This window comes from Pipistrellus kuhlii, unplaced genomic scaffold, assembly GCF_014108245.1.
Source record: "Pipistrellus kuhlii isolate mPipKuh1 unplaced genomic scaffold, mPipKuh1.p scaffold_m20_p_5, whole genome shotgun sequence".
NCBI classification, from domain to species: Eukaryota; Metazoa; Chordata; class Mammalia; order Chiroptera; family Vespertilionidae; genus Pipistrellus; species Pipistrellus kuhlii.
This window is the reverse complement of record NW_023425551.1, coordinates 14,437,664-14,460,910: the sequence shown is the minus strand read 5'-3', so window position 1 is coordinate 14,460,910 and position 23,247 is coordinate 14,437,664. Positions and strand designations below refer to the sequence as shown.

The 23,247-nt window shown below is 37.6% G+C and overlaps 1 protein-coding gene across 6 annotated transcripts in view; it reads right to left on the bottom strand.

The window, feature by feature from the left end:
* Positions 1-23,247, bottom strand: part of LAMA2 (laminin subunit alpha 2) — a 453,474-nt gene that overhangs the window by 151,896 nt on the left and 278,331 nt on the right. For all 6 annotated transcript variants that reach the window (XM_036413664.2, XM_036413665.2, XM_045573302.1 and 3 more), the window contains 8 exons: positions 16,916-17,096; positions 13,884-14,020; positions 8,666-8,902; positions 5,985-6,128; positions 5,139-5,318; positions 4,842-5,030; positions 4,627-4,760; positions 1,234-1,351 (listed from right to left, as the gene is read on the bottom strand). In XM_036413664.2, coding sequence (XP_036269557.1) covers positions 1,234-1,351; positions 4,627-4,760; positions 4,842-5,030; positions 5,139-5,318; positions 5,985-6,128; positions 8,666-8,902; positions 13,884-14,020; positions 16,916-17,096 — 1,320 coding nt within the window. The remainder of the gene's footprint in view (positions 1-1,233; positions 1,352-4,626; positions 4,761-4,841; positions 5,031-5,138; positions 5,319-5,984; positions 6,129-8,665; positions 8,903-13,883; positions 14,021-16,915; positions 17,097-23,247) is intronic.

Here is a 23,247-nt window from a genome sequence, read left to right as displayed (position 1 = left end):
CAAAACCAACCTGCATTTCTTTTCATTACCCCATGAGAGATTTATACTCATCATTGTTTTAAAATATATTTATATTGATTTTAGAGAGGAAGGGAAAGGGATAGATAGAAACATCAATGATGAAAGATAATCATTGATTGCTTTCCTCCTGCATGTCCCCTACTAGGGATCAAGCCTGCAACTTAGGCATGTGCCCTGGGCCAGAATCGAACCTGAGACCCTTCAGTCCGCAGGTGGATGCTCTTATCCACTGAGCCAAAGCGGCTAGGGCTGTTTTTAAGTTACACATCAGTTTTGACTTGGTGGCATCATATGCTTCATGTACCATACTTAATGTAAAACTTCTCAAATCTTATTTACAAAAGAAGCATACAATCCTATCTAATAAAGAGGGAATATGCAAATTGACTGTCACTTCATCACAAAGATGGCAGTGCCCATAGCCACAAGAAGTCCTCTCAGCTGTGCAGGAGCCACCCAGTCCCAGGGGGGTGGCCGCTGAGAGTGGGCAGTGTGAGCAACCAGTGTTCCACCCCGGCCATGCAGGGCTTCTGGGCAGTGGGCATGGAACATCTGCGTCATTGTAGGCCAGGCTGAGGGATCCCCCCATACACAAATTTTGTGCACCAGGTCTCTAGTGATTTATAAATAAATTAATACATGGATCTGTAACTACTTACTCCATTAATAACAATATTCACCTCATGCAGTTTTAGCATCTCTAACTGTTCAGAAGAACTGCCACAAAAGTAAACCAGGTGTAATAAATGGGCCTTATGAAATCATTACTTCTTGACTGCTCCATATTTCTACAGATCTTTCCATTTTTATAAAATATTTCCCTTCCATGTGATCCCTACTAATAGGAAACAACAGCATCATCTTTTTACTGTGTCTCACACTGTGAGTGGAAAATCAAATAAAATAGGGTAAGAGTATGCATAAAAGTAAAACTGATTGCAGCAGAGGTAGCTTGGTGAGTAGTTAAGGGAGTTGGGCTTGCCTAGCAGGCATTGCTCTGTGGTTGATCATTAACCTATAAACCAGGAGATCACGGTTTGATTCTTAGTTAGGGCACATGCCAAACTTGCATGTTTGATCCCCAGTGGGGGGTGTGCAGGAGACAGCTGACCAATGATTCTCTCCCCCACTTCTTTCCTCTCTAAAATCAATAAAAATTCATTTAAAAAAAGAGAGAGTTGGGCTTAAACAGGTAAGTAAGAACCAGCTTACCTCACAGGACAAACCAGAATAGCCCGGAGGACAATCACATCTTTCGATTAAGTGAGCCAGAGGATTATGTCTTGTTACAGTTCCTTGTTCAGCTACCTCCATTGAGATTTCAGAAATCCTGGACACAGCAAGCAGATGCCATATTACCAGACAGCAAGTTAAGGTCACCTAGCAAACAGTCAACCCTACGAGAAGTGTCCTCTCACGTTTTTCCAATAACCTTAAGCTCATGGTCTTGTTTTGAAGCTGCCTACATTTTAGAAACTTATGTGCCACACCTTATTCCTGTATCTATGCTTCCTCAAAGGTTGAGATTGCATATTAGCAAAACATTCACATAAATCACAAGGAATTTCATAAATTAGTTGTCTGATGTCCTGTTGAGAAGTTATTATAAAGATTTCCCCCTCCACTTTTTAAAATGTGAGTGGCTTCAGATAGGCATGGCCAATTAATTAGACATTTACATTCTTTCAGACAGACAACCCATGGTCATTCCCTGTTAGAATATCTCCCATAGTCACTAGCGAAATTGCTTTTAATTTTACAACTGGCTGTGATTTCTTCCTCTTGAGTCTCTGAATAGCTTTTCTTAAACTTTAGAAAACAATGATTCAGCATAATAGAATAATATTGACATTTTTTTCTGATGATAAAATATTTTCACATTAGTATTTTGTTAGCTTTATTAAATGAGTCTTTCAAATAACTTTCTGCTCCCTATTGGTGGAAAGGTCCTTATAATTGAAAAAAAAAAAAAAAGGATTCACAGTGAAAAACACTGGTGCCCTTTTTATTAATTTGAAATTATGCATTAAAATATCTGCAGTTCATAAAGTCAGACTATTTCACGACTAAGTGATAACACGAAGTGTTCTGCAAATAGACGTCTAAATGAGACAATGAATAGTTTTGCTTGCACAAAAGGCACCTTTGATAGTTTAAAGAGTTTGAGTCATAAACTTTACAACAGGCATAGGTGCGTTTTATTGACACTAAATTATGCATGCACATTTTGACTTCCCTGGCATTGTAACCTGCATTTGGAAGATCAGACAGCCTTTGTGCAACACACGTTCAGTTAACCTTCTGATTTCCCTCTCCCCTCCTTACAGGACACATAGCAGCTGTGACCCGTAAACAAACCACTCCCCTCCTAGGAGAAAGGCTCCACCTTTATGGGCGTCTGGATTCCCTGCGGGAGGAAAAGACAACTTGTTTGTGTACATGCCATCCCCATTGGAAACCTCATGGTGTTTTATGACTATGGATTTACTAGAACAGTCTTTCCTTCTCTTGCACATGCTTCAACACAAAAGGATGGTGAGTATTTAAAAGCCAAGTGGAACTTGAATGGTGTCAACAACAGATATTTCTACATTGTTTTTTTTCTTGTTTTTTGTTTTTTTTCCTTCTCAGGAGATGAGAGAGCAAGTGCTTTCTCTGAATTATGGATTTGGCCAAACTCAAGCTTTTATCCAAATGAATACTGAAAAGCAAAGCTGTTATGTCCTTCAAACAAATGTAAGAAAAGACAAAAGCAAAGAGGGGAAAAACAGCCTTGACAGTATGTACAAAATCTGGATCTCAAAACCACATGTATAAATAACTCAAGTGCTCCACTTCTGAGACTACTTAAGTCTGTAACCGAATAAAGCTGCAGGGCTATGTCTTAAACTGCTTTGGGGGAAGATTCAAGCACGTTTTTGAACTTTGTCACAATTCCACTGTCTTACGACAACAAGTGCTGCTCCACAGGTTTATTTGTCCTTACTGTTGCTAGATGATGACTCTAGTTTTGATTGAGCCCAGAAGAAAAGCGAAGTCTTTTGTTTAGCCTAAAGTTTCAAAAATGATCTCCTAAGCCAGAGGATAGTATTGTGAGGGATGTGGAAGAAGGTGATAAGGGGAAAAGACTTAGGAGGAAAAAAGGCAACCTCACAGTATAGGAAGATGGAATCTGTGGAAGAAAGGCAAGGGAACTAAAATGAAAAATGCATGACAACATTGTTTCTATCATTTCCACTAACAAACGTTCCCTGTACTACCAACCTCTTTTACTGCAGCCCAGCACAATTTGCAAAATAATATGTTTACACACTCCACACAGTTATTTGCCGTCTTCCAGGTGTATGAAAGAAAATGATTTTAGGGTTATATGGTTAGTTCAGTGTAAATATTTGAAATAATGGTATTTTTATATTCGTTGATTTGTCATTGAGAGGTTTCATAATTTTTTTTTGTTTTGTTTTGATTTGTTTTGTTTTATTTCCCTGGACTGGTCTACAGATTTATTATCGATATACAAAACTATTTTCAAATATCTATTGATTCCATATTCTCACAGGGCATAAGAGAGGAAATGAAGTGCCAGAGACCTGAAAATTTGTATATGAAGCCAACTCAACTTTCTGCCTCCATAGTATGAAACCTAATTACCTCTGGGTGGTTCTTCTTTTTCCTTATTGGATGACTTGCCCCAAGGAGCAAGGAGCATGATTGTGTGTGCTCATGATGTTGAAATCTCATAGAGTCTCCATCAGTTGTCTGCTCTTTATTACATAATTTTTAAACATATTCCTCCCTTTAATTTCTCTTCCCATGGTCTATGAACATGCTTCTTCTCTTTCAAAGTAAACAACCACCCTTGAACGTTGATATCATTTCATGCCTCCCTTTTACAATTATGTTTATGGAAAACATTAGTCTACATTCACTATATTATGTTCAATGTGTTTCATTTATTCCTCAAAACTTTGAGACTTAAAATCTCACTAACACTGGTGTAAAGAATGTCACCAGTATGATCCTAAGTGTTATTATCAGCAAACCTCATTGTCATTGACCTTTTTGGATCATAGGAGAACATTATAGCCCCTTAGAGTATTCCCATCCTTTGGCTTCCATCATTTATTCTTGCTGTTCTATTCAGAGTGATTTCCAGTTTTTTCACATCATGATGCACAGGGTAAATGACAATATCATATGGTACACTGTGGTGAGATGAGGATGCTCAGGGGTCAAGGAGTTAAGACCAACTAGTCTCTGCCTGGGGTTTAACGAGGTTATTTTCTCAGCAATCATGCAGCCTATTTATAGCACAACAGTTAATTATCTCTACCCTAAAGGACATTTCTTGAATTTCTGACTGGCATTTAAAACAATGTGTCAAAGGTCAATTCAACATTTTCCCCCTTAAACATGCTTTTCAATCTATTTTCCTCTTTTTGGGGAATAGCAGTAACTTCCACCAGGTGACCTAAAAGCCTTTTTAAACTTTGTCTTCTATCACCACATTCCAAAAACAAATGCTTTTAAATCTTTCTTGTTTGATGTCTTATCTTCCCTATAGACTCTAGAATAAGAACTTGGGTACTTTCTAGTATAGTTTACCTGCTTTGTCTCATCACATTTCCAAAGGTAGCCTTGATAAGAATATAGTGAATGTCATATAGTACATCCATGAAGTCTTTACGGGTCACAGTTCTACTGACTCGAGGATCATCACCATAATATTTCCATTCTCTCTGTTAACAAGAAAACAAACCACTGATGAAACTGATTGTAAAACCACCGACATCCTTGCTCCAAACAACTAATACCCTTACCTCTGTCATCTCAATCTCATGCCTCGTCAGTTGGCCAATTAGAGGAGCGGCCATATGCCTGATGATAATTCTAGCATGCGATGGAGTCCCACCTCGGATGATAACTTGAGGCTTATATGTGGAGACACCTGTCTCTTCTCGAGCCTCAAAATAGATGGCATACCTGAGTTTTCCACCATAGGCCATCAGCTGACAAAATAAAACGAGGAACGATGCGTTAGATAAATCTCCAAATGGAGTGATTCCAAAAACATGTTTTACTTTGTGCTCGTGTGACTTCCAAGTTCTTGTCCTTACCTTCCTTCCTTCAAATTGTTCTGGCAGTTTCCAGTAAAAAGGCTCCAAATGGAGATCTTGTCTCACCAGATCCATGTAGGCGACAATCTCTGGATTCTGAAAAGCGATGCCTTTGGTAGTTGTGTGCTGCAGTGCCTCATCCACCAGGGGCAGAATGGTCTCCTCAGGCTTCAGAAACACCTGCAAGGGGTCAGACCACAGCAGGAGGCTGAGCACAAGTCTTCAGGGCACTCCTTTAAAACCAAGTTACAGACTGCATGGACATCTCGTGTTGATAAGCTGTCTTCACAAGAAATCAAACTAGTGCCTAGTGAGCAAGTAGGGCAAGAAAATACATCTTTCTGACTTGTTTGCACAGGGAAAACCATGTGTGTGAAAATTGGAGCCTTTTACACAGAAAGGTAGGAAAGGTAAAAAAGGATGTGTATGAAAAAACATACATGCTTCCATGCTAAAAATCTATGATTGTCTAAGTCTGGTTGGAATACATGTGCAAGCTGGTGTTCATTGGTATGGCACAGCACAGATCAAGTTCATGCTCTGGTGCCCTCACTCTTTAGAATGTAGCTTCTTCCCATCCCAAACATGTTTCCCTTACAATGTTTCCCTTTCTCACTTGGCATCTATTTCTGTATCAATGATAAACCAACTATTTTTAAGGAATATTAAAAAAGGCATTTACATCAACCCTCTAATGGCACATGGCCCCTTAAGCATTTCTGTATGTGTACAAGGGAAAAGGTTGCTTTAATGTTTTGCCATTTCCTCCTCGCCCTCAGTGGCTGGCTAAAAGACGGCAGCAGGGCTAACATTAAGCATTTCATGGCTCAGCAGGTCCTTACTCACCCACGTATAGATCAGGCCTTTCGCTTCAGAGCACTGAGTAGTGGCTCCAAAGCAATAGCAGCTGCTGCAGCCAAGTGGGTTTTTGGCATCAAGTCCGAATGTACTGGGCTGGCACCTGTCACAGTGGACACCTTCCACGTTCACCTGACGGAAGATGAGAGCTCCTCAGTGTTTTTAATGGTGAAGTTTATGAGAGTATTAAACTTGAGAATGAATAACAGGGGCACACTTTTAAAAAATTAAACAAACAAAAAAGATCACCAAGCATTAGATTCACAGCTCAAATGGTATATGTAGATAGTTTCATGAAGGGATGAAATCATGGGTCTAAAAATGCTTAATTTATACATAAGTACATAATCAAGGATATTACCTATTGTGTTTTTTTTTTTTAAATCTAAGCAGCACATTTTCTACTATCCTGCTGTTAACAATATGAAAGAAAGAGTCAAGAGAATTTCAATAGCAAAATAAAACATCAATTTCTAAACAGTGGTGTGTGGGGGCTGTTTCTCTGTTTTCCGAGACAGGTTCCTGAGTGGAGGAGCTGGGAATTAAGAAATTAAAGAAAAAAGAAAGAGACCAAAACACAGAAATAGATTCAAGCTGGGATCCAGGTGGGGTGCTGTCACTCTGATGGAGAGACAGTCAACCATCCACCACAGATAACACAGCGCATTTATTTATTTCCAAAGGGGAGGGGATTTAAGGTCGAAGAAGTGTTGGGTGTGCTCAGGTCCTATTCATTCCCTCATTCTTGGGATTTAGCATATCAAGACCTGGTTAAGTCAAGGTCCTATTTGTTCCTCATTCCAAGCATAAGGATAAAGATAAGAAATCAGTACTGATAAGAGTCTCCCACATTTTGGTGAAACTTGTTCCCAGGGCATGGCTCTGCCTATGCCTTGAGTTCAGCTGATAATAATTAAAGGTCATCCCTGTGCATTCCCAGGGGTATGATCCAAAAAATAGATGCAAAACAGGATGTTAAAATGTAGATTTATATAATGATTATTATGAAATGCATACATTCTTATATAATGTATATTAAATAAAATATGTAGTCACTATTATATGTAACTAGAGACCCAGTGAATAAAATTCATGCACAGGAGGGCATGGGAGAGTGTCCTCTCAGCCAAGCCTGTACCCTCTCCAATCTGGGACATCCCTTTCACAATCCTGGACCGCTGACTCCTAATCATTCACCTGCCTGCCTGCCTGGTTGCCCCTAACATCCCCCGCTGCAGTTCAGATCGCCCCCAACTGGCCCCTCCCTGTTGACGTGGTCGCTCCTAATTGTGCCCCCCCTTCTGGTCTGAGCACCCCTAACTGCCCCCCTGCCAACCTGGTTGTCCCTAACTGCCCCCCTCTGCTGGCCTGGTTGCCCCCAACTGCCCCCCCATCCACTGGCCTAATCACCCCTCATCACCCTCCCCTGCCAGACTAATTGTCCCCAACTGCCCTCCTCCCTCCCCCCCACCCCCCCCCCCCCCCCCGCCAGCCTGGTTGCCCCCAACTGCTCCCCGCCCCCTCCCGCTGGCCTGGTTGCCTCTTACTGCCTCTCTGCTGGCTTGGTCGCTCCATGCAGCCTGCTGTTCAGTCATTTGGTTGTCCCTCATTAATCCCTTTGCTGGCCTGGTCACCTCATGCAGCCTGCTTATTCAGTTGTTTGGTCGTCCCTTGGGCTGGCCCTGGGTGGCTGGGGTGCTGAGGGGACTTGGGGACTCTGGAGGCAGGTACACGGAGTGGCCAGACCTGCCTGGGGGCGGACCCGGCTGTGCCGTGCGCCTGCCACCCCAGCAGGGCTGAGGGGACTGGGCACCACCATCTTGTGGTTGTGGGTGCCACCATCTTTGAGGGTATGATAGTCAATTAGCATATTCCCTCCTTATTAGATAGGATAAGGCAGCATTGTACTTTGGGTTTTGTTCAGGGCCCTCAATGGCAGAGGCTGCTGTTTTCTTAAATTCTCAAGATTATTTTAACACTTACTCCCTGGATTTCAACCTCTTGTTTCTCTGTCCTCTCTGTAATGACTTTTTCTTGGAAAGATATCTATGACCCAGTCTTAGCATTTATCCTGAAATTGATTTTTCAGATATATCTAAGAGGGAAATAAAATCTCTCTCATCCTTTTTAATTGGCTGTTTTTTGGACCATTTAACAATATTAATGAGGGCTGAAATTTCCACATTGTCAGTGTTTGTAATATCAGTGTTTATATGTGATGAAATTTTATGAAATCTCACAGCAGTAAATATATTTTTCAGTGTACAGTGGTTGCAGATTAATTTGGGGATTAATGGCTTTTTATAAGCCTTATTATTTAGCTATGATTTTTCTCTGATAATGCTTTAGAGAGTGTATTTCTCTCTCCTCCAGATTATTCTTATTTAAGCAAAGTGAACATGTACAGAATAGTTTACTATTGAAAATATGTCCCATCTTCCAACTAGAAAAAGAGTAAGCCTTAAATATAAGTTCTTAAAAAAACGTGTTTATCTATATGCCAATGAACATACATAAACAAAAACATTGTGTTTATCAATGAGTTTTGGTTTTTCTGTTTGTTTAGCTCAATGGAGCAGGAATAATGAACACTGACTAAAGTTAAATCTACTGTGCTATGAAAATAAACTTGAGGCCAGTTCTCCTTAATGTATTTTGGCAGTGCTTACCTTACAAGTACACTGCCCAGTCTGATCCACACAGGCACATTTTTTGGTCATGAAATCACAGGTTGCATCATCAGTCCCAGGCCGGAAGCAGTCACAGGGGTCACAGTGGGGATAGTTCCAGTAACCTAGTCTGCACTCTGTACATTTTGCACCAGAGAACTTTCGATGACAGTTGCACTGGCCCGTGTTTATATTGCATTGGAAATCCGAGGATCCCACCGTGCTACAGTTACACGCCTACAGAGCAGATAAAAACAGCAACCATTAACACCATTTCCTGGGAAATACCTTAAAATTTTAATTCTAATGTTTCTATGCTCCCATTAAACACATATTAATCATATGTCTATTATATGCTTTTGAACTGTTCTAGTTTAGTCACTTGGGAAACATCAGTGAACATAACACTAAAATTGCTTCCTGTGTTTACTAAAATATATGAGTGTCCAGAAACTATAATGCTACTGAGTAAGAATGAAAATGCACTTTCTCTGCCTTTTTGTGGCAAGGAGGAATTAAGTATGGGTCTTCTTCAAACCCTTTTTGTTTCAAAGACGGACTTTAGACAAAGTCATTTTGCTTTATCATCGAGTTTTTATAGCATTTAAGTTGTACAGAGACATATAGTTTAATGGAGGGAGACGAGTAAACATATAAATAGAACACAATGGAATAACATTGTAGAATAGGGGAGATGCAGAATGCTATGCAGACATATAAGGAGCACCAAGCTGGATGTGGGGAAGTCAGGGAGGATTTAGAAAGTGGTAACGAGGGTCATGTGTTTGGCATTTTGTTTTCCAGACAAGCCTGATTTAAGATGCTTTGTTGGTAACTTTTTTCATTCATTCATATGTAAATATGACTTTCTCTTTATTTATGCCATTCAAAATCTTGCTAGATTTTTTTTTTAAAGTGTGAGTTTGTTTTAATTAATTTGCCAGAACATGGTGAGTTACTTTAGTTTAATAAAAAAATTATTTTTTGATTTTGTGCTATTTCTTCAAATTTGTTTTTAAATTTTACTTCTGTTCTAATTTATCAGCTTTGTTCTTTAGGATCACTTATAATTCTTAAAATACACCACTTATGCCTATCAATCAACTCTATAACACCTTCATGCATCTCAAACTTGTACTCTATTTTATACCTCTCAGTTTACACAGTGAAAATTCAATAGTATGTATATGCCACCAGTGTTTATTTTAGTTACACAATTTATTGCATGCTTAGCGCTTTCCAATAATTTATATTTAAAAAATATATTTTTATTTAGTTCAGAGAGGAAGGGAGACGAAGAGATAGAAACATCAATGATGAGAGAGAAACCTGACCGGGAATTGAACCATGAACCCCTGGTTCATGGGTCGACATTCAACCAGAGCCATGCCAGTTAGGCTCCAATATAATTTCTTCATTTTATCTCTTCTTTGACTTCTGCTCATCCATGTGTCTTTTTCTTTCTTATATTCTTTTAAATCTTGTGGCTTTTGATTTACAAAGCTCATATCTCTTTGTACTAAAAAGTGCCAAGCATATTTCTAAAATGTCATTTAGGATCTTGGAATAAATAAATCATTTTCAGAGACCAGCTGTGCCAATAATCAATCTACTGTCTCTGAGCTTTAAATTCACTCTCCCCCGCCCCATTTGGGATACTGTAGTTAGAACCTGTACATGTTTTTCCACAGACTGGTTGCGGAATGTTAAGTTTCATCAACCAAGGGCACTGGAGAGACTCAATAAAACCACAGTGGTGGGAAGGCACTTGAGTCCTGGGTTCTGTCTTCATTACTGTCATCATTATCATTCTTTTATTGCATAGCATGAGAGCCCAGAAGTTCAGACGGATTCCAGCTGTGCCCTCAAAACCTCTATCTCCAATAGGCAGCTATCTGAGTTGCTTTGATTTGCATAGAGTTCTGACCATGACAGGCTGTTTCTAAGTAGCTCCAGCAGGCCCGTGGCCCTCAACAATGGTGGGCAGCTTCCATAGACTTGCATCTGCCCGCAAACTGTGTTGACAGTTTTGTTGTCATTGGTTGTCGTACCACAGGAAGGTTGCGTGTTTCTGTGGTAGCCACGCCCTCTTTAAACATTTCTGAACCTCAGTCTTGCTGGGATTGGGGAGAGGGAAGTGTGTGGTCTCTCCTAGCCCTTGATTCCTCTGTGGTCCACCCTCCATAAGCCTGGAAATAATAGCTGCTCTTTTGTATCTGATACTTAGGTATCCCTTATATCTATCTTTTATTCTTTTCCAGTAACTTTTTTTTTAAACTGCCTTTATAAAGTTAACACGTCTTTATAGCCTACTTTTCCTGCTTAAATAACTGGTATGCTTTCTGTCTCCTAAGTAGGTCCTTACTTAGGATCCAAGTGAGTATCAAACTTCTTTCTGTATCTCAGTTTGTCACCACACAGTGTTTACTCCTAGTCAGTCACCTGGTTCTTTTTGGTACTGTACTATTATTCTCAGACGTATAGCTCTGTGGCAGACTCATATGCCTAGCAACTTGCCAAATTTCCAGATCTAATTCTGGCTGGATCTTACTTTGTATTTCTCACACGTTCATTGCTCAGCTTAATTCTCATATCCACCACTCCTGGGGATATTCCCCCTTCTGCTCCTGCCAACAGCAGTTTACTTATGGGACTACTCTTTCTAGAATGTGAGGTACAATCACCAGCTTCCAATCTGTCATCTCTTTCCTGTCCAAGTGTTCTGTGAAATATTTTCCCAGATTCTGATGTTAACATAATTGCCAGGCCTTATTTTGGGTATCTTTAAGATTAAGTATTTCTTTATGTCTTCATTGCTATCCAGTAAAAAGGGCTGCATAGGAGTTATTACTAAAAGTTATTTTAAACACCAACTGTAATATTCTATTACAAACATGGATATAATTTCTAAGGCACAGCATAACCCGCTGTCATCACTCTAAATAACTCATCCTGATAGAACATCAAGGGTAGAATGAGATTTCAAAATAAGGATGATTGGTTTATTCACGTAAATATTTTTTCATTGACTCAAACAAAATGGGCTACAATCAGAAATGGAAAATTACAATATGAATGGAAACTATAATCATGCAGTGCATTTTAAAAATGTCTGATGAGACATTCTTATCATCTGACTAAAATATAAAGTGCTACCCAATATTAACATAATTCTTAAAGGCCAATTGGCAGTACAAACAGATATTGGGACCTTTCTGAATCAGAAAGTATATCCAGGAAGTCATAGTAAAGACAAACGAGACCATTAACCATATGTTTATGTAGCACTATAACCGATATCAAACTTAAATCATAATTAGATGTAATGTTTCTTTGGCAGCAGAGGATTTATGCATGACTTCCCTGCTAGCAAGAGATGGCAGGCTTTGTATTCTACTCTGATAAAAGCTCAAATGATGTGTGTGCTCACACCTCAGCACTGAGAAATTACCCATGCTGCAAAGAAAGGAAAGCTATAAATCTCAAATCACTACAGATTTGGAGTATAGTCATCCAAGTATTTAAAATAGAACACATGCTCATAAATATTTGTGAGGGCTCTATGAATTTTTTTTTTTGTAATTGCTCATCATGAGATATGTATTCAGAAATTTATATTTTTAATAATGGTTCCAAGTAATCAAAAACACTTCAAAGCACATAATGTTTATTTAATAATCACTATATAATGTTATCAAACTTACAACTACATTTATTTATTTATTTAAAATATGTTTTTATTGTTTTCAGAGAGGAAGGGAGAAGGAGAGAGAGATAGAAACATCAATGATATGAGAGAATCATCTATTGGCTGCCTCCTGCATGGCCCACACTGGGGATCAAGCCCACAACCTGGGCTTGTGCCCTTGACTGGAATTGAACCTGGGATTCCTCCATCTGCAGGCCGATGTTCTATCCACTGAGCCAAATTGGTTTTGGCCCTACAACTACTTTTAAAAAAATTAACATAGTCTATATTTTATCCTGACTTATATCCTGAACATTAGGTATCCGCTTCAATTTCAGGAATTTCATTAGAGTTTGGACACATCATTGGATTTTGTGGCTGGAATGGAACCCTCATGAGTTTCATATGGCTTATTCATGAGTCTAGGGATGGGGCAGATGCATGGATTCAAAGTGGAAAATGCAAAAAGTCCGTCATAGAATTTTGCAGCATTGTTCATAGTCATCTAAAATTTTGAAACTCTGGAGGAATTTTTGTTTTGTTTACAAATATTTAGCTCCATGAATCTACGAACTGGATAGTTCCTTCCACCCTGATGCTGGATATATGTCTCTCAATGTGAGTTTGATCATGAAACTTTCTAAGGTCCATCCATGGAAAAAACTGAGGATTTTTCTAAGCTAAAGATTGATAATATGACTTTTCTGTGTAGAGGGCCGCCGGGGAATTTTCCTTTATATCAAGCCCAGGGGTTGGCAGGGGTGGGTCGAGATATGTAAATCTAGGCATGCTAGGGCCTACTTAAGAATACAAATAGTAAGTTGGTGATAACTTCCTGGTATTGGGGGTATAAAATAAATGCGCTGGGAGGGGTCTTCATTGTCCTTGTCATCATTGTCTTCCTGCCTCTCCATCAGAGAGAATGACAGCCTACCCAGCTCCCAGCTTAAAATCTATCTGTGTCTTCTCTCCTATTTCTATTACTTCTCAATCCCTGGCCGCCTCCACTTAGAACTCGTTTGTTCATCTCTCTTTCTGTGCGGGACGTGGAAAAGGGAGATCCCCGCCATGTCTAGCCCCCGCCACATCAGGTCCTCACACTCCTGAATTATTTTCTGGAAACTGAAACTTAAGTCATAATTTGAGGATAATTCATAAAGATTTTTGGCAAATTCCTCCAATTAGTTCCAATTTCCTTGTACTTTGTAGATATATTTCATTGTGTGTATTAGGCTCTAGCTGTTTCTATTTTATTATAGATTTTTTTTGTTGTTCTCTCTGCCCCTGCTCCCCCTCCCCTTTATGGTAAGTATCATGGATGAGGCTGCAAAAATGTATACTTACTTCCTTATCTTTCCCACAACTAAAATGTTAGACACTGCTCAATAGCTGCAATCACTTCATAATGATAGTTCCACATTGTTTTGCAATATAATATTGGATTTTAAAATGCCCAACTATATAGTTCTACCAACAGAGACAATTCTTTTTAAAAAAACATTTTTAGATGAAATAAATCAATTCACTCACCTTACAACCAGAGACAATGCTGTGGCCCCAGGTGTTAGGGGCACATTGAGAGCACTGATCTCCAATGGTATTGGGAGGGCAAATGCATCGGCCAGTCTTTGGATCACAATTATTACCCAGATGAGAGCAGTCACAAGCTTCACAGTTGAAAGGAGAAACAAAAAGTAAACATTTGATACTACATGTTGATTTTATATTGTGATTTATGTTGTTTTATTTTCTATATTATGGTTAAGGATTCTTAAAAGTAAAAACTAAACTCATTTTTTAATATCGTAGTACAGTGTACTTCACATATTCTTCATAATTTTGGGGAGTAATTCTATACTATGGTTAAGGATTCTTAAAAGTAAAACCTTAACTCATTTTTTAATATCATAAAACAATATACTTCACATATTCTTCATAGTACAGTTGTTCAATACATATATGTCATAATTCACTTAATAATTTCAAAAGGTAAAGCATTTTAAACTTTTCAAATAAGCTTTAAGGAAAGAAAGAATTGGTGTATCAGATTCCATGTTAACTCTGTTACCTTATCTCTACACATTATAAAGGTACGAATTTCATTTCTATAATTAAATTCATAATTAATTTTCTACACTGTATAGATTAACAATTCCTTCCTGTTGAATACTCTGATTTGTAGTTAAAATCTGTAAGCTTAATAGGCTTTTTAAATTTAGTATATACTAATATATATCAGGACATTTCAGTTTTGCAAATATTTAAAATATATATAAATGCTTTTGAGCTTTATTTACCAACTGCCTTATTTCTTTTCAATAGATTTTGAATTTTCCATGCTGTAATATAAGAAGAGTACAAATTCAACCCTACCCATACACTATCTCAAAGAATGCAAAAATAATATTTGATATTTTCAAAGCCATCCAAGACAAGGACTGTATGCATTTTATTACCTATAGTTTACCTAGGTACTGATAATACTTTGGTTCAGTGTCCCATATTAAAGAGGAGAAAGCAAGAGAAGAAAAAACAAATACTTGAATTAAAATAGAGGACCAATATTATAAGAAACCTTTTAATTGGTTATATGATGATTAAATCTTTTAAACAAAATACATTTGGGATATTTGATTAAGCTCACATTTTAAAGGATCATAATTATCATTGCTCACAGCATTTCATACCAGCTGTGAAAAATGTTTAGCACAATACTTGGCATAGGGAAAACACTAAATAAATGTTAGCAATTGTTTTTGTTGTTATTAATGTTGCTGCTAATTTTCAGCCAAAGAATTTAGTTTATATATACCATTGATTAAGAAGAAAAATAGTGCATTCTGTGTTTAAATTAATATACTAAAAAGTGTCTTGGGATGGTTCAAATAATTACCTGCAAATAGAAATTCTCTAAGCAGTTCTTCAAAGGAATAAAAACACTGACTGAATAGGAAAACTTGAGTAATTAACTACCTTTTCCTTGTTAAAAGAGAATGTTTACCACACTAATGATATTAATAAAGAAATACCATTCATAACAATAATAATAAACAAGTACATAGAACTTTATGTGCCAGGAATTCCTCTAAATATTGTATAACCATTAACTCAACTAATTCTTACAAAAACCCAGCAAGGTATATACTATTATTTTCTTTATTTAATAGATGAATTTTGTAAATGGACAGGGAAACCACGTCATTCGGTTAAGTCACATAACTTGTTACTTGTGCAGCCAATAAGCAAATCTAAGCTCTTTGGAGCAAATCATGCTCTCAAATATAATGCTTTCCTGCCTGTTTTGTGCTTGTTCTCTTTTCTGTTTTTCTGTGTTAAATGTTACTAAGTCTGGAGTTCTAAAATGTTATCACTATTTCAGAATTTAAAAAAATATTCTTGCTCTCATTTATAATTTCTGGTAGTGGATATATTTGAATATATAGTGCCATTTCATGAACTCCTATTAAGTAAAAATAGTGAGATTTAAATAACAGAGTATATTTTAAAATGCATCTTTAGTATTTTAGTGTATACAGATATTGACTTAGAGATCACATGTAGACTAGACTCTTAGAGGGTCTACAATAACAACATTTAAAATAAGTAATAATGGCTTAACTTACTATCACAACTGCATATCAAAGGTGTTTGAGAATATCTAAAAGGTAGTGGTTTTTAAAATAATTTCCTTTATCATTCCTGGCACTTCTTACATAAATTCACTACAGCAGTTCATAATAACGTCTTAAAATTTTACCCTGTATTTAATATTATGCTGAGAATATGGGAGTATCGTCAATATTGAATCAGTGAGTTTCATAAGCAAAGGTTAATAGGCTGGAGTAAGGGTCAATTCCAAATTAGTGACACATAAATCAATGCTAAGATTAAGTCTTTACTTTCAATTATTTTGTGCTTTTTCCTATTTTCTATCTCATGATTGTCAGAAGGCTGTGGCTGGATATATGAGAATACTGCTTGAGGAAGTCATGGTCAGAAACCCCCACCTGCACTTTCCCATGAATTAACAAATATCTAGAGCCAATCCATTTCTTTCTCAGAATATCACAGTTTTTAAGGCACCTGAAAGTAAAAGCAAACATATTTTTTTGTAGCAGAAAAATATATTGACTCCCCTAATCCTTGTACCAATTTTGCAACAGGAAAAGGAAAAGTTGAGCTGTATTAGCTTGGGGGTAAAATTTAAACTAAGATAATGTTGGCACCAGGAAAATTGAACATTTGATTTCGACCTGCAGTAGCCTTTGAGTGACTGGCTGAATGGAGGTCACAGTTGGGGAGAGAAAGACACAATGGAATTGGGATCTGCTGATAGATTTATAGCGAGTACTTGCAAGCACAGTTTTGCATAAGGCAAAGTTTCAAATTGCATTGTATTTATTTTGACAATTTATTTAAAATAAACAGATGTTTCTTATTAGGTTAAATATTTTATATCACTTATTTGTTGTCCTTTAATTTCTGGAAACCCTGTGGAACAGACTGTTACAGCAACAAGAACCAGAGAATGAATGTGCCCTGCTGAGTCTTAAGGAACAGACCTGTGCATCCTCCTTCTTGGAAGTTGAAATAGCCATGGGCACAGTGGTCACATTTCTTCCCTGCCACTCCAGGCTGGCACCAACATTGGCCACTCTCTTCACAGTCGAATGATTTGGACCCAAAGGAGTTACAGTTGCAGGGAACACATCCTCTTGACGATCCTAGGCCAAAGGTTTCGGGCTGGCATAGGAAAGGAAAGAGAAATGTTAAATTTAAATCAACTCATTCACTATAGAACAAGATGCACAGCACTAAAAGATCAGGCAGGAAAAAAGAGCCTAAGGTTTCTTCACTGATGTTAAGACAACTGAGTTGTCATTCAATTTAATAGAAACCTTTTGTAATATCCAAAGATAGAAGTTAAATTACTTTGAAATTTCATCCAGATAAAGGCAGAATTAGGGCATTATTATCCAGTTTGACATATTTTCACTAGCTGTTCCCTGTTCTTCCCAAGATTCTAACAGCACTGTGGAAATAAGCTATGGTTGGTATTTTTGTTTTAATTAAAAATTTTATTTGCTTTAATCCTAATAATCTGAACTGATTACTTTCAGATCTTATGAACTCCTTCTACTTGATAATGCTTTCAATATTGTTACCCACAGCCTAAAATTAAAATATATGATCTCCTCAAATATTTTATCTAACATATTTCATATATCCATAAATACTTCTAATCACCACTATAGGGCTCACATTATAATTTACAGGTTTTGCCTACACTGACAAATAATTGGTTTGACAAACATCTAGTTCTTGGGTTTCATCTTAACAATAAAAATCTATATATATATATATAAAAGGCTAATATGCAAAGTGTCCCCTCAGGAGGTTGACCAGGAGACGGGGAGTTTGATCGCTCATTCTGATGTGTGCTGACCACCAGGGGACAGTGTGGAATGAAGGAAGGCCCCCACCAGCAACTGGAAGGCCCCAATCAGCCCTGATCACCAGCCAGGCCTAGGGACCCTTCCCATGGACGAATTTCATGCACAGGGCCTCTAGCTGATTTATAAAAACAGACATCAAAGATTAGATAAATGAAGAAAAACTTTTATACTCTGAGATTTATCTATATGCACATCCCTAATCTATTTATAACAAGAAAGTTTTTATGGTTAAGTTTTCATTGCTAGCTTTGGCTGACTTTTTTGAAATGCACGCCAACAGATCTAGAGTGACTATAAGAAAATGCTGATGGATTAAAAATTACACCCACTAGAAAAATGAGAAGCACATATCTTATTTAAAGTATGTCAGGGTTGTCTTTTTAAATATAAAATATGTCAAATTATTATGATATTTTAACCTAAAAAATTAGTCTCAGTCATTACTTCTTTGTAAAAATAATTCCCATTGTGGAAAATTAGACTTAATAGTTACTTCTTGGTAAAAATAAATCTTGCTACTTAAAGTGAGCCACTCAAAGAGAAATGTAAGCTGCATTAAATATTTTTGCCATTATCGTTAACAGTATTAAAAATAAGTCCTAGAAAATAAGATCACACTAAAATTATTCTTTCAAAATGATTGTAGCTAAGAATAGGTTTATATTTAAAATATAAAATAAATTGAATGAGTTTGAAAAATAATTTTATTTATATTCACTGCTGACTTTATTTTTATTTCTTGTTCTAATTCAAACTTCACTACATAATTAAAGAAGAAAGTGTGTAACAGTTCTAAAAATGACAACACATGATATTGAAATTAAATTCAATTATAGAAAAAAGTTAAAACATATAATGTTTTTATTCATAAAAATACTTCGTTATAAGATTCTATAATAAATACCTGGCCTAGAGAAATACTTAGAAATTGGGAAAATGGTTAAAGTACAAGCATGCCCATTGCAATATTATTTATCATAGTGATTAACTGTAGAAACATTCATGTTCAATGTTAGAGAAAATTTGAATAAATTAAATTATGATACATTCATGCTAAAAAGTGATATGCAGTCATTAAAATCCTGTTTTGAAGCATTTTAATGACATGAATATGCTTAGTATATAACATTAAGTAAAATTTCAAAAAGCAGAATACAAAATTATATATACACTGTGATTCTACTTACATACCTCAAATCATATACCTACCACTCAGATATACACAAATGGAAAGGTATACATATAAAAAAGACTAAAACATAATATAGCAAAATAGTTTTTAAAAATATCTAAATTATATTTGCATTTAAAAAATATATATATTTTATTGATTTTTTACAGAGAGGAAGGGAGAGAGATAAAGAGCTAGAAAAGTCGATGAGAGAGTAACATCGACCAGCTGCCTCTTGCACTCCCCCTACCGGGGATGTGTCCGCAACCAAGGTACATGCCCTTGACCGGAATCGAACCCGGGACCTTTCAGTCCGCAGACCGACACTCTATCACTGAGCCAAACTGGTTTCGGTTGCATTTGTTTTTATTTTCTAAATATTCTTCACTTAGAAATCTGAATTGTAAAGATAGTACTTTATATTCATCTTTATTTTCCAAATATTTCTTTACTTAGCATATTTACATATACACTGAGTGGCCAGATTATTATGATCTTTGAATGCATAATAATCTGGCCACTCAGTGTATAGCCTATATAATAAAAGGCTAATATGCAAATTGTCCCCTCGACCAGCAGGCAGGCTGGCCAATCGCCCATGTCCTCTCTCCCTGGCCAGGCTGGCCAGACCCCACTCATGCATGAATTCAAGCACTAGGCCTCAAATATATATATATATATTGATATAATATATATTGATATAATATATATTGATATAATATATATTGATATTTTATATATATATATATATATATATATATATATATATACACACACACACACACACAGATTGGCCAGAGTATTATGTGTTCAGAGATCATAATAATCTGGCTACTCAGTGTACATATACATACACACACACACACACACACACACATATACATGTATACACATGTATATAATCAAAAAATAATAAAATATTAAATTAGCTTACAAATAATAGTTATCACTTAAAATTTCCAAAGTTGATCATGTAAAGAAATTTACAAGAAGACATGCCTCTACCATATTTTTCTAGTGTTTAAATTATGCAATTTTAAAGGCTAAGTTATACCAAAATAAATACTGCCAACTTTCAGTAACACAATTTTAACAAGTTTGCTGTTCAAAAATATATTTCAGAGACTAAGGAAAACCCCTGATGTAAACAAACTTAAGGAGCAAACATCTCTAGTCAGTAATGGAAATTAATGAGGCAAAACAATGTGGGAGAGAGTGTCAGTTTCACTGGGAAGTTTGTTGCGCTCCCATAAATTATTCTTACTTAGGATAATAATAACAGCTAGAACTTATATATTGTGCTTACAATATGCCAAGCACTGTTCTAAAGTCCTCTATAAATAGCAATTCATTTCATCTTCAAGATAATCTTGTGAGATGAATATTATCACCTTTTTACAGGGTAGTGACACTAAGGCAGAGCAAAGTCAAGTAATTTGCCCAAGGTCATCAGCTCACCAATGGAGCAGTCAGGATTCCAATTAGCCAGCGGCCCTCAGAGTTGGTGCTCCTAACTCTGGCATACTGCCACAGAGAACAGACACCGCTCCATACAGCTGTGCTGTGAAATTTGTAGGAAAAGGACATGAACGAGGATTGAATTTCTGCTCATTTTATATACTGGAGACATTTTGATCAGTTAATTCAGTGGTTGACAAACAGCGGCTCGTGAGCCACATGTGGCTCTTTGGCCCCTTGAGTGTGGCTCTTCCACAAAATACCACATGCGGGAGGGCATGTATAGTGCGGTTGAAGGAGTACTCTAAGTTAATAACAACGTTCCTATCTATATAGCTTAAGTTTAAAAATTTGGCTCTCAAAAAACATTTCAATCATTGTACTGCTGATACTTGGCTCTGTTGACTAATGAGTTTACCAACCACTGAGTTAGTGCTTCTTTCTTTGACATAGTGCATGCATTTAAATAAAAAAAATTTAAAAACATGATCTCTTTTATTTATTTATTTATTTATTTATTTATTTATTTATTTTAATATATATTTTATTGATTTGTCACAGAGAGGAAGGGAAAAGGATAGAGAGTTAGAAACATCAATGAGAGAGAATCATAGATCAGCTGCCTCTTGCACACCCCCTACTGGGGAATGTGCCCGCAACCAAGGTACATGCCCTTGACCGGAATCAAACCCGGGACCTTTCATTCTGCAGGCAGATGCTCTATCTACTGAGCCAAACCGGTTTTGGCAAAACATGACCTCTTTTAAAGATTTCTTCATTTTCATAACAATATTAACAATACCTAACATGTACAAAGAATTCTCCGTATGTGTCCGTCCTTTATGCACTGTTCTCATGACTGCCCTGAAAAAGGCATGGGGGTGTCTCAACAGAGCTTCCTGCAAGAGAGCCTGCCATGAGGAGTGTCGCTGAGGAACAGCCTGCAGCCTCCCCAGGAGGAGCTCACCGCAGGTATCGCTTCTTCTAGTCAATAACTGATGACCTTTCTGTGCAAACCAGTATTCCCCCTAAGGAGCAAATTTTGCTTCAGCATTCCCCATTGGCTTGGCCAAGAACTTGGGATTTGGGCAGAATGCACTGAATGGAGGCTTTTCTTCCTATTTTTCCTTCCCTCTCTCCTTTTTCACAGTCAGGCCTGCACTGCAGCAGAAGGCTCCCTGCACACTACACTCCCTCCCCTGTCATCCTTCATGGGCGTTTTTTTGTTTTGTTTTGTTTTGTTTTGTTTTGTTTTGTTTAGTTTTGTTTTGTTTTGTTGCAGTAGTAAGTCTCTTGGCGCTTGCCTCTTGGAAAACCCTAACAGATGCAAACCCTGAAGTGGGTCCTACTAGAGATGAAGAAGCTGAGTTATGGAAGATTTAAGGAACTGTTTTATTGCTAGGAAGTGGTGAAGCTGAGATTTGATCTGAGGCAGTCTGAAAGGAGAACTAGTTTTCTTAAAATGTCAATAGGAGCCATCCCTCCACTTCCTTACTTTGTAGTACATTCTCACATTCCCCTGCCCTCAGCTCTCCCACAGGCTCCGATTCTACACTGGCAAGCCTCATCGTCCCCTGCTACTCTGCAGACTGGCTGTGGGCCTAGCTTCCCCTCCTTCCTTCCCCCAACATTTGTTTTGTTTTGCCTTATGAGAAGGGGTCCCACCTTTTGTAACAGAGAATACGCTTCCGTACTTTGTGTATGATGTGCATGTACAATGTGTTTCTTGTGTTTGTTGTAACCTAGAGCAAAATTACGATGTGGACATGTAATCAAATCATTCATTATGCTGAAATTGGCAGGTCGATGAGCTCAATTTTCTTGGGCAACTTACTTTCTTTGCTAGATTTCCCTTTATTTATTCCTTCAAAGAAATGAGTTTGCTCCAAAGGATACCCGAGAACCTTTCCACTTCTAAGATTTAAGGTTCCCACACTTATATTTTTCTCTGTTTTCTACACATCCATGGTTAATCAAAACGTTATTAACCTATGATCTTGAATATATCTTTGGAAACATGGATAGCTGTTTTCAAAAGACAAGGCCTCAATGTCCAGTTTTTGCATTTGCAACTTGCACACTTAGCAACCATTTTTTATTTATTTATTTATTTTTGTAAAATGGCATCAGGGATTGTCAGCCGCAGCACACGGAACACAGAAACAACATGCCACTCCAGAGCCATGCAGCACCGCTGGGATTACCCGAGTCGCGGGCCAGTAGGCCCCCCGAGGGCAGCCTCTGGAGCTACTGGGACCCCATCTCTGAGGAGTCCCCAGCACCGGTGGCGTTCTTCGTGGAGGCTCCTTCTGTCGGTGCACCTGCCTGCCCAGGCTGCACTGCTTCCCTACGAAGCCTGATTTACAGACACATTTTCCTGTCAGATCACACTGTGCTGACAGGGAGCCAACGGGGTTGCAGTCACATAACACACAGAATCGTTTCTTGGGGTCCCACCACATATTGGACTTTAAAGGCCAAGAGAAAAAGAAAAACAAACAAAAGTGAGAGCATACAATATTATTCAGGAGACAGAAGCAGGTGACATTTTCAAGCTTCCTACAGAAAGGTCAGTTTGATGACCTCTGAGAAGTGCTTGCTCCTATTTAACCACTGTTAGCACCAAAAATATATATTTATGTGAGAGGTGGTGCAAACCTACCTGCTCTCACAGAGGGATCTCAAGGTCTTTCCCTATTGAAGGGGGGGGGGGGGGGGCGCGCAATGGGTTCAGAACTGAGAGCAAGAGATTTTTATGAATGTTTCACTTTAGCCAAAGGGTATATCCAAAAACTACCTCGATGAGTTT